At 39.0% G+C, this 12,685-nt stretch overlaps 1 protein-coding gene across 5 annotated transcripts in view; it reads right to left on the reverse strand.

The window, feature by feature from the left end:
* LOC150085489 (uncharacterized) overlaps window positions 1-12,685 on the reverse strand; it is a 265,026-nt gene that overhangs the window by 141,407 nt on the left and 110,934 nt on the right. For all 5 annotated transcript variants that reach the window (XM_090374071.1, XM_090374070.1, XM_090374069.1 and 2 more), the window contains exon 5: window positions 8,176-8,318. In XM_090374071.1, coding sequence (XP_090230197.1) covers window positions 8,176-8,318 — 143 coding nt within the window. The remainder of the gene's footprint in view (window positions 1-8,175; window positions 8,319-12,685) is intronic.

Raw genomic sequence — 12,685 nt, forward strand, 5'->3', positions numbered from 1 at the left:
TCCTTGACAACCCAATCTTTGTATCATCTTCAAACTTGGACATTAAGCTTGATATACCATCATCAATATCATTTATAAATACAGAAAACAATAACGGACCCAATACTGAGCCCTGAGGGACTCCACTAATAACATTAGTCCACGATGAGCAGTGTCCATTGATTACCACTCTCTGTCTTCTCCCCCTCAACCACCCCTTTATCCATAGCAGCAATTTGCCTCCAATGTCACACTGCTCCAATTTGTGTAGCAGTCTTCCATGTGCAACAGTATCAAAAGCCTTTCTAAGATCCAAGTATATAATATCAAAGCTATTCCTTGCATCCAGTTCTTTTGTGACTGCATCATAGTATCCAATCAAATTGGTCAGGCAAGACTTCCCCTTAACAAAACCATGCTGTGTCCGAGCTATAACTGAAGTCTTGTCTAAATGATCCTGCAGTGCTTCTTTAACCAGTGCCTCCATTAATTTTCCTGGAACAGAAGTTAAGCTCACAGGTCTATAATTACTTGTGTCAGCCTTTGATCCTCCTTTGTGAATTGGGGTCATATTTGCACATTTCCAGTCTATGGGTACCTCCCCTGAGTCCAAGGAAGCTCTCATAATTATGGCTAAGGGTTTGCTTACTTCCTTTGCTGCCTCCTTTAATATAACTGGATAGATCCCATCCACCCCGGGTGCCTTTCTTGTGTTTATCTTCAACAGTTTCTCCTCCACTTTACTTCCAGTTATTTCAAGATTCTGTAGCTTACTGCTAGAGTTGAATGCACCTCTGGCATTCCCCTCGCTGAATAACTCCTCATGTGTGAATGTCGATGCAAAATATTCATTTAGTTTGTTAGCTACCTGAGCAGGATCATCAACAGTTGACCCATCAATATCAAGTGGACCAATCTGATTCATCCCCTTCCTTCTAGAGTTTACATAAGTAAAGAACTCTTTGCTGTTTTTCTTTGCATCCCTTGCCAAGGATTTCTCTTAATCTGCCTTCGCCTGCCTAACCTCCTTTGTAACTTGGTTGCATATCAACTTGTATCTATCATAGGCTTCTGTGTCATGTGTTAATTTGTAAGTATCCCATGCATTTTTCTTCTCTGCCATATGCCTCATTAGTTCATCTGACATCCATTTTGGCCTAAACCTTGAACAATATTTCTTAGTTGGTATGTAAAGCCTAGTAGCTTCCAAGATAAGTTCTTTGAATGCTTCCCATTTTGAATTTGCTGTTGGTAACATCATCAGTTGGTCCCACTGTATAGAATTTAAATACTGTCTCAGTCCATCGTAGTCGCCTTTACGGAAGCAATAACCCTTCCCTTTACCCCTAATGGTAGTTACCTCTTTGAGTAAATCCCACTTCAGCACGCTGTGATCACTGCCACCTAGTGGTTCATTTATCTGCAGATTCTTAATGCATGAAGAATCACTGCTGATAATCAAATCAAGAGTATTACTCCCTCTAGTTGCCTCCCGAACATGCTGATGTAGAAAACAATCATCCAATAAATCCACAAAAGCCCTGCTAGTGTGTGAGTGACCAGCCCCCAAATTCCAGTCAATATCTGGGAAATTAAAATCTTCCATTATAAGACTCTGATTTACTGGCCCACTCTATTTCCCTGTACAGTTTCTTATTATACTCATCAGAGTCATTAGGCCTATAGCACACTCCTACTCTCAATTTTGATCTCCCAATGCTTATGTCACACCAAACTGACTCAACACTGCACTGTCCAGCGATGTCGACTGGCTTCACTTCCTTGGTTTTTATGTGTTTCTTAACTAATAGCATAACCCCTCCCCCCTTCCTATCCTGTCTATCCTTTCTGTAGACGTTGTACTCCCCAAATTGCAGTTCTGCATCCCTTATATCTGTGTGACACCACGTCTCTGATATCCCAACAATATCTGCCTTTGATGTTTTGAGCAATACCTCAAATTCATCAAATTTATTTACTAAACTCCTAGCATTGGTGTACACGCAAGTATACCTGCACCTGTTTCTATTCTTAGCTACCCTAACACAACCCATGTGTTTACTTGTACCGAAATGGCTCCCAGCAGTCTCTGAAATACCATGCATCTTGTTTTTCAAGCTTCTGCTCATTCTAATAGAAGCAGTGCAAGAATCTTTCACCTCTGCCAGTGGCTACTGTCAATCTATTGGTCTTTGTCTCCCCCCAAGCTAGCAGTTTTCCGACCGACCTAACACTGCCTCGATAGCATCAGCAAATATTCTTGCACCCTTTCTATTTTAGTGTATCCCATCCCTGTAGAAGCAATCTCTCCTGTTAACAAGTACAGTCCAGGCTGAAAAAAATTCTACCCCTTGAGCCTTGCACAATCTTTCCAGTGCCGAATTGATCGACAAGGCTCTCATCATATACTCCCTACTATCGTGTCTGGGCAGAATTGCAGACACTTTCAAATTCAACCCTAATTCTCGGCTTTTGTTCAACAGTGACCTGTACTTGTTAAGTAATTCTGCCGGTCTCCTACTCTTAATATTATTAGTGCCAACGTGTACAACTATATCACCTTTTGTGCCCTTAAAAGATGATATTCGCTCTACAACGTCATCAACCTTTGCCCCTGGCAGACATACCCTGGTCCTGTTCCACCTATCCTTTTTACAAAGCATGTTCCCCGTTTCCCTGACAATAGAGTCACCAACAACTACTAGTTCCTTCGGGACTAGCGCATTCTGCCTTGGGGGTTGTCTCTGTGTAACGTGATGCCCAAGTGCAAGCTCTGGCGTTGATTTGGGCAGCTGAGAGCTTGATGGGCCCCTCAATTTAGTTTCTTCGAGGGCATCCACCCTGTCCTTCAAGCTCTCACATACAGGCCCACAAGAACGCTGAGTTGTTGCCTGATATCAATACACTCCTTGCATCGCGCACACACAAAGACATCCCCCATGGCAGTATCATGTCCCGTACCTGATTGCTCTGCAAACATCAAGCAAACAGTGCATTTTATAAGGCTGTGAGTCAGAGGACAACTGCCCCCCCTCAGTTCTGCTCTGAGCCACAGCACTTCCATTAGCTTGAGCCTTTTGCTTTGCTGCTCTGGTCTGAGTCATGATTCTATTAATTTATTAATTAATTATAATTAATTATGTTATGAATTAAGTTAAATATAATTAATTATATTACGTTTGTAATCTAAGTCGTTATATGTATTTATTTAAAAGTACAATTTAACTGCTAACGAAGTTCAACTAACGCTATCTAGTACGGTATATAACTATCGTATCACAAAGGCGGGAAAGTTACGAATGGTGAATCTACGGACACTTAAGTATTAATTAACTTTCAAATCTCGCTGTCTCAATTCAGAATAAACTAACGATCCTTACTAGGTCTATAAGCTGTACATAATAAAATTTATTTATTTATTTATTTTATTTATTTATATAATTTATTTATTGTAGTTTATTAATGCTCTGTGTAACAAAATAAAAATAAATTTTCGCAGGTCTATAAGCTACTTACAGAAATAATTCAATGTAAAAAATATTCAATCAAGCGGCTAAATATGGCTAAAGAACTTCTAGTTCAGCGGAGTTGCAAACACGTGGATACCCTTACCGATACTTTTATGCAATTACAAGGCCGAGTAAAGAATAAATACACCAAATTAATCAGAAAATCACAAAATAATGTTATACTACTAAATTTAAATCAAAAGTTTTAGAAAAACAATAATTTCAAATCAATAATAAGAAAAATCCACTTAGCGGCTTTGAACACAACCGTCTCCTAGTAGCCTCGTCAGCAGACCTCGGGGCAGAGGCATTCAGGGAAGTAATCACAGAAGCTAATTAACACATTTGAAGCAACCTAAATGTGAGAGAACTTGTTCAATGTGCCATAATTTTTGGAATGTTGAAAAAAAAATCACATTCCGATATCCCCAGCCGGAAATTCGTATACAATGATTGAAAATTAAATTTTGGAATTCAGTGCTAAAAGTGAACACTTACTCTTGTCTTGAGCTGGAAATCAAAACAAATTTTAAACAATGCAGATTTAACAATTTTAATTTAATAAAAAGTTTATTCATGTACATAAATTAACAACATATGCAAAAACAAAACTGTGCCAAGTCTATTAACAAAAGCCAAGTATTACTGCAAAGTGTTCATTCAGTATGGGAATACTGAGTAGTTGTTAATTTCATCTGCCTTTATGTTTAGTGCACTCACTGTTTGACTGCTCATGTGCATTATGGTACAACACTTCGGTGTATTTTTGAGCTCAGATATGCATTGTGGCACATCACTCCTAATGCAATTTTTCACTTATATGAGTAAAGGCAGCGAATATGTTAAGCATTTCATAGCAACTAAGAGGTTGTTCAAGGTTTAGACCAAGGTGGATATCAGATGAACTCATGAGACTAGTGGCAGAAAAGAAAAATGTGGAGGATGATTATAAACTAGTATGGGACATGACATGGAATCCTACAGCAAGTACAAACTCATCTCTTGCAATCAGGTCACCAAAGGAATTGGGGAAGCAAAGGCAGATTATGAAAAGTCCTTGGCTAAGAATGCAAAGAAAAGCAGCAAAAAATTCTTTACTCATGTTAAAACTAGAAGTAAAGGGATGAACAACAATGGTCTACTAGATAAGAATGGCATAACTATTGATAACTAAAAACATTTTACATCTAAATTCACATGAGAAGTTTTTAGGAATGGAAACACCAAATATACACTAAGTTATAACTGAGAACAAAGTGAAAGAGAAATTGTTGAAACTAAAAGTAAATAACGCATAGGCCTAATGGCATCTATCCAGTTATATAAAAAGCAGCAGCAAAAGAGGTAAGCAAACTCTTGGGCATAATTATGAGAGCATCCTTTGATTCAAGGGAGGTTCCTAAAGATTGGATGTGTCCAGCTGTCTCTCCTATTTGCAATGGGAGAACAAAGGGCAAAGTCAGCAATTACAGACCTCTAAGCTTGACTTCTGATCCAGGAAAAAATAATGAAGAAAATGGCTAAAGAAGTATTGCAAGATAATCTTAACAGTAATGGAATTATACAGAAATCACAGCATGGATTTGTCAAGGGGAGATTATCATATTAACAAAGGAACTGGATGTGAATAATAATTTTGAAACCATATATTTAGATTTCAGTAAAGCTTTTGACATTGTTCCACATGAAGGACTGCTGTACAAATTGGAGCAGTATGCCATTTTAAGGTAAGTTACTGCTATGGATAAAGGGATAGTTGAGTGGCAGAAGACAGCAGCTGGTTATAAATGGGAACTGCAATTCTTGGAGTAACATTCTCATTGGAGTCCTTTAGTGTTCAGTGCTGGTTCTCTTAATGTTTACAATATTTATTAACAATACTGACGAAGGCATATCAAGCTTATAGTCTAAGTTTGTAGTAAGACCTAGATAAACTGGGCTGAGAAGTGGCAATCGAGGTTTAACATTGGTAATAACATAATAATTAATTTAATTGGTAATAACATACCAGTTAGGTGATACCACACTCAAGGTGGTGCAGAATGAAAGAGACCTAGGGATAACTGTGCAGTCCAACACTGGAACAGCATAGACAGGCTGCCAGAAAAGCTCACAGGATTCTGTTAATGATACACAGATATGAAGTTCTCTCAGCATTGCAGAGAGGTTGTCAGGACAGCTCATGGGGTTTTGTCAATGATATACAGGAATTTTACTAGCAGGGATAAGGAGGTGATTATCCCAATGTATAAGGCAATGGTCAGGCCATATCTTGAGTACTGCATACAGGTCTGGAGGCCTCATTTTAGGAAGAATGTAGAGCTGCTGGAATGAGTACAGAGAAGGGAAACGAGATTGGAGGGGAACAAAGGGGTGCTCTCACCAAGAAAGACTTCAGTTCTGCAAACTGTAGCATCTGGAGACTAGGAACCTGTGAGGTGATTTGATTGCAGTGTTTTAAGGCTTTTAATGGATTGAGCAAGTTCAATGCTGACAGGATTTTTCCTCTTGCTCAGACTACACACGAGGGGGCAAAAATTCAAATTGAGGAAGGAAGGTTGCATAACAGATGTGTTGACCTTTAGCCAGCGAATGGTTGGTTGTTGGAACAAATTTTCATTTGATGTTGTGGAAGTGGGTAGTTTGAATAAATTCAAGTAATAACTAGACAAATTATTGGAAGGCGATGGAGAGGTGCTGTGGGAAGTTTTTTTTTGCTGATGCTTTATAATCTTGCTTTCTTGCATCATTGCTACTACTAATAGTATGCCAGGAGGTACAAACAGATGATTATGGTATTGTATAAGGCATGGTCAGACCACATCCTGGGTGCTGCATACAGGTCTGGAATCTATAGGTCATTTTAAGAAATGATGTGGTTCTTTTGGAATGGGTGCAGAGAAGAGCAACCAGATTAGTCAAGAACACAAAGAGATACCCTTATCCAGTCGTGTGCTTGAGCTGGCTCGCATGAGTCGGTTGTTAAATTTTCAAGAATTTTGCGAGCCAGTTGTTAAACCAACAATGGCTATAAATGTAGAGTGGCATGCACTTCAATCCACAATGGCCAGTGACATTTGGGCAATAATCTTGTATATGGTGACATGGAAAATCCAGTTGGGGTGTGCCTATTTCGGCAACCTTTATGCTTTCTTTCCCCTTACCCCCTTCCTATGTGGCAGACTGTGTAGTGATTATCTCTGCTAGCAATTTTACAGGAATATTATTTCCAACAAATGTATGCTAAATTTTGTCTGGGCCGCTTCTTCAGGTAATGACTATTGCAATCAGTAGTGCTGAAGCTGAAAAAGGTTTCAGTTTAATGAAGATAATTTTTATACCAAGGCGTGAGAAATAGTTTAACAGTAGCTCACATATCGGATTTATTGACGATAAATTTATTGGGAAAAGAGTTAGCAGATTGGGATGCAACTCCATTTGTCAAATCATGGTTGAATTGCAACCACAGATTAGCTACAGATACAAGAGCCTGGCAAAAGTCAACAAAAACATTTTTTGAGAATCAATTGGCTACACAGAAATTACAACAAAAAAATTAATTTTTTTATTATTGTTTGAAATATATTACAAGAAATATATAAATACATATTCTTGTGTCTTGTTTTTTTTTAGTTGGTTGGCTGATAAAAATTACCAGCACACCGCTGCGCTTACTACAAAAGACCTTAGTTCTGTAAATTGCAGTGCTTGAAAATTAGGCACCTGTGAGGACACTTTATTGAAGTGGTTAAGGCTTTAAATGGATTGGGTATAATTAATAAGACGATGTTCTAACTATTTCTCACATAACACACACAAGGAGACAGACTCAACCTGAAAAAGGATGATTGTAGGATAGATGTATAAAAATTTGCTTTCAGCCAGAGAGTAAGTTGATTACTTATGGTTGTGTGGAATGGTTATGCGAAATTGTTTTTTTTTGGCTGATACTACATAAGCTCATACACTTGCATTCTTGCATCACATGCCTCTATTACTATTGCTACTACATTAAAGAGATCGCTAACTGTAAATTTCACAGTGATGTTATGGTATTCTTTAGTCACAAACTCTGTGGTAAACATGGCTGAAAATGATAACACATATACATAGTATCACATTTTCAGTCATGTCATTTTCAAAACAAGTTAAATATCTTACATGTACAAGTGAGCCTTAGGGTTCTCAATGGCAGCTTTGTGGGCATGAACTGAGTAGTCAGGCATGAGAGTGCAATAACGCACATGAATTTGAGTAGACCATGGTTCAAGCCTACATGACAGCTAAATATGATTAATTATTGTACTTGTTAAATTAATTAATTGTAAACTCCTCCGATGTAATCAAAATGCCAGGGTATATACAAGAACAAGAAATTGCCATCTGCTCTTTGGATGACCGGGGGAATATCTAAAGTTCTTTAATCTAGGTTGTAGTTAGTTGGCAATCCAAGGTGGAGGGAACAGGGCTTTTCCTCATGAGTTATTCCAGCTTGTTTTTCAACCTGAACAACATGCAAATCAGCCCATGACCACATATTCATACAGATACACAATACAGATATGAATTTACACAGAAAAACAATACAGATATGAACTAAAATATCCCATGTCATTAAAATGACATTTTTTTTTTTTTTGTGTGCCTTGGCATAACTGATAAATAACTTTTTCAAAAAATTACTTACGTTAATATAACTTCATGCATGTTTTGTGCAATTGAAATATCCTCGCTTTGCATCCACAATTCTCCTGATCCAATAACAGCTGATCTACCCAGTTCCATAAAAAAGAAACAATCTGAATGGCCACAACGGCGTATGCTCATTAGCTGTAAAAACACACAGGAGAAACAATAGTTCTTTTAAATTTCAGTGGGTAATTAGTTTAAAATTAATGTTAAAATCAGTACTTCATCAACATGAAGATTTATAACCATAATTTTTCATCTTTGAATAATTAAACTAAATTCCAAAGAATGATACAGACCAGCGTTTCCCAAACTGGGGTTTGCAGACCCCTGGAGGTCTGCAAATATGGTGGTCGACCATACATATACAGGGTGTTTCAGTTAAACGTTTCAGAACTTCTAAGAGGGGTAGGGTACATCCTGACAACTCGAAATCATATAGCAATGTGGGGTCGGAAATGCTTTCCTGAAGCGGTGTTGTACACAGAAGCACCATAAAGAAAAGAGACCGTAAGTGAGAAATCGTTTTAATAATACATGAAAAGAAGCAAAAGGTACATGGATTAAAGTAAGTGTTCGAAGTTTCTTCCACGGCGCTACAATGCACGCCTCACATCTCCGACGCATGGACATCCGAACATTCTGGAATACTCCAGGCAGCGTGTCCAGACACAGCAACCGGAGGATTATGCACCTCGTATTGCTTTCGCACAGTGGTACCTTGGAAAATGTGCTACAAATCCCCTTTTTTCCTGCTGAAGTGTTGTTTTCCGATGAGGCATCCTTCACAAGGGAAGGAATTTTCAACACGCATAACGACCATATCTGGGCGGTCGAGAACCCGCATGCAATACGACGTCGTGCAGCACAGATTCGATTTTCGGTCAATGTATGGGCCGGTATTATGGGAGATCACCTCATCGGACCTTACCTGTTACCGTGTCGTCTAACCGGACCTATCTACTTGATCTTTCTGCAGCAAGTATTGCCACAACTTTTGAGAGATGAACAGATTTCTGCATCGACGCAACAGACAATGTGGTTCCAACACGATGGAGCCCCTGCCCATTATAGCGGAGATGTTCGTAACTACCTGGATGTCACATTTGGTCAACAGTGGATCGGACGTGGTGGTCCCGTGCGTTGGCCTGCTCGGTCACCCGACCTATCATGTCTTGATTTTTATTTCTGGGGTCATATGAAATCGCTAGTTTATGACACCCCTGTTGACAATGCTGAGGAGCTGGTTGCAAGAATCGCAGTAGCTGCCGAAGAAATTCGAAATTCGCCTGGAGTATTCCAGAATGTTCGGATGTCCATGCGTCGGAGATGTGAAGCGTGCATTGTAGCCCGTGGAAGAAACTTCGAACACTTACTTTAATCCATGTACCTTTTGCTTCTTTTCATGTATTATTAAAACGATTTCTCACTTACGGTCTCTTTTCTTTATGGTGCTTCTGTGTACAACACCGCTTCAGGAAAGCATTTCCGACCCCACATTGCTATATGATTTCGAGTTGTCAGGATGTACCCTACCCCTCTTAGAAGTTCTGAAACGTTTAACTGAAACACCCTGTATATATGGTGGACCACAACATACAGATATATAATATATGCATATGTTACATATAGGGGTCCAAAAAGTTTTTTTTTTTTTTTGATTTTTGAAGGGATCCGTAAACTTTTTTTTTTATTTTTGAAGGGGTTTGTAGATCTCAGTAGTTTGGGAACCACTGATATAGACTACAGGGTTATCAAAATAGGTATCAGATCAGCTGTTTGCATTAAGTTTCAAATGATAACAATTTCAAATACTAAGAATTTTTAGTTTATTGCTGCTGGCTTTAAAATTTAGTTAAATGTATGTGTATACCATTGGAACAGGCATATAACCTGATAGCTTCAAACAATGCAATGTTATTAAAAACACTTCAGAAGACAATGTGATAGGTTTGGGTACACTAATACAGAATTTGCAAAGAAGGTTTCACGTGTCTCTTTGAATTTTCTTAAATCAATATTAAAACAAATGCATTTTGATACACACACTCAGTATTTAAAATTTAAACAATTAAACAAAATAACAATAACAGGAGTATTATCCACATTGTAATATTCATAGCAGTATCTTTCCATATATTTGAATATTGTGTGGGGCTGCAAACAAAAACTGGCAAGTTTTGTGAGAAGGTCACAAAGTGAAGCAACAATTCTGATGAACATCTGTGAAGTACAGAACTCAGTAAGGAATAGTTGATCTCAGGCAGAGTTTCCCTCATGAGCTATTCTAAGTTTTCTGCCTTTTCAATGTGCAAATCAGCCAATGATACAATAAAAACCATATGAATCAGCAACCACACATAACTAATGCAGTCAATGTGCCAAAAACTCCCAAAACAACCAACCAATTAGTCAGTATGTGTGATATACACATATGCAAGCTCATACAGCCTGACTTGGCATACTCACGAGAATGCAAAGTTACGCTAATAGACATCTTCCTGATGTATAACATCCCATAGAGATAGATGCCTAGGAATTCATGAATGTGGTTTCAAGAGTAGGATGGTAGTGAGCATGGTACATACAATGCAACAGATCTTGTGCAGCACATATTTGATTATTGGGGGATTTGAGTATGGAGAACAGACTCAGTGAAGAATGGCATCCATTAGAAGGGGTTATATACTCCATCCACACCTTGAAATAATGGAAGAATTGAGAATCTCATCTCATTATTTTCTTCCACGAAAAGCATGTGGGTCGATATGGCCATTTTAAATTAGCAGGAAAATAAAAAAAATAATAATAAAAATAATAAAAAAAAATGTATATACAGGGTGTCTCAAAAATATTGGCACAAACGTTTAGGGGAGGTAGGTAACATCTAAAGGAATGTGAATCGCATAGGAACCCATAACCGGAAACGTCATGGGAAAGTAGTAACAGAGGCACAAGAAGCAGAAATGACACAAGACAGTAATTAGTGGCAAACATTTATTTGACATAATATTAACAATGAAGTATGAGATGGATGCATTTCATGATGTTAAAACAGATGCTTGAAGGTTCCACCATGAGACGCGATGCATGCGTGACACCGACGCAGCATAGATTGGTGGACATGGTCGAACACACCTGGAGTTTCTTTGACAGTAGCAGCAGCGCAGATGAGTCTCGCCACGAGATCCATTTCCGTCTCCACAGGCAATTCATACACAATAGATTTGAGGGCCTCCCACAGAAAGAAATCAAGGCTCAATAAATCAGGGGAGCGTGGGGGCCAGGCAATGGGTCCACCACGGCCAATCCATCGACGCCCAAAACACCTGTTCAAATGGTCACAAACACAACACACCTTCCATAATGGGTAGGTGCCTCGTCATGTTGAAACCAAATGTTGCGTCTCACATTTGCTAGAACATCGTCAAGTAACCGTGGTAGAACTTGTTCGAGAAAGATCTGATATTTAGCGGAGTTCATGTGGGATGGTAACAGGTATGGGCCGACTAAGCAGTCACCGACCATACCTGGCCACACATTTATTGCAAAGCGATGTTGTGCCGCATGGGGGTGCACACCGTGTGGGCCCTCTGCTAATCCATACACTAGGTGCATGTCTGCCAGCTCACAGTTTGTATATCAATGCATGCTCTTCATGCAGCGACTACTGCTTGAATGAGTAAACCAGAAATTTTCCCTCTCCCGAACTGATGAACAGCGCCGTCTACCGACTTACGGTGACATTTCGGGTTATGCTCTGCTAATCCATACACTAGGTGCATGTCTGCCAGCTCACAGTTTGTATATCAATGCATGCTCTTCATGCAGCGACTACTGCTTGAATGAGTAAACCAGAAATTTTCCCTCTCCCGAACTGATGAACAGCGCCGTCTACCGACTTACGGTGACATTTCGGGTTATGGGTTCCTATGCGATTCACATTTCTTTAGATGTTACCTACCTCCCCTAAACGTTTGTACCAATATTTTTGAGACACCCTGTGGTTATAATATAAAATACCAGGTGGTTATAAAATATGTTTCCCTATTCAGGAGACCCTAGTGCCAAAACAGAGAAAGCACTGTGAAAATCGGTGGGTATGTCATTTAGGGTATGGAGAAGCGATTTGTAGAAGTAAAAAAAAAAGTAGTTCATATTTCCACCACAAGGGGAGAAATTGGGAATGTAAACATGAGATGGAATACTTAACTTAGGATTAGATTTTAATATCAAAACTTAAAAATCTAACGATATTGTTCTATGTGTTTCCTTCACTTGAGATAACATTCTAAAAACAGAGGACTGTGAGACAGTTTCGTGTAGCATCTCATTGGGGATGTTGGCTACATGCTGTTTAATTCTTGCTTTCAAATCAACAAGTGTCTGTATGCTGCCATGGTAAACTCTGTTTTTCGGGTATCCCCATAGCCAGAAATCACAGGGATTGAGGGCTGGCCAGAACTGTGGAAAGTCTCTAGAAATGATGCAATCATTTGCGAATGTTG

The sequence above is a fragment of the Mastigoproctus giganteus genome, chromosome 5 (assembly GCF_048544385.1).
Source record: "Mastigoproctus giganteus isolate SK-2022 chromosome 5, ASM4854438v1, whole genome shotgun sequence".
Classification (NCBI taxonomy): domain Eukaryota; kingdom Metazoa; phylum Arthropoda; class Arachnida; order Uropygi; family Thelyphonidae; genus Mastigoproctus; species Mastigoproctus giganteus.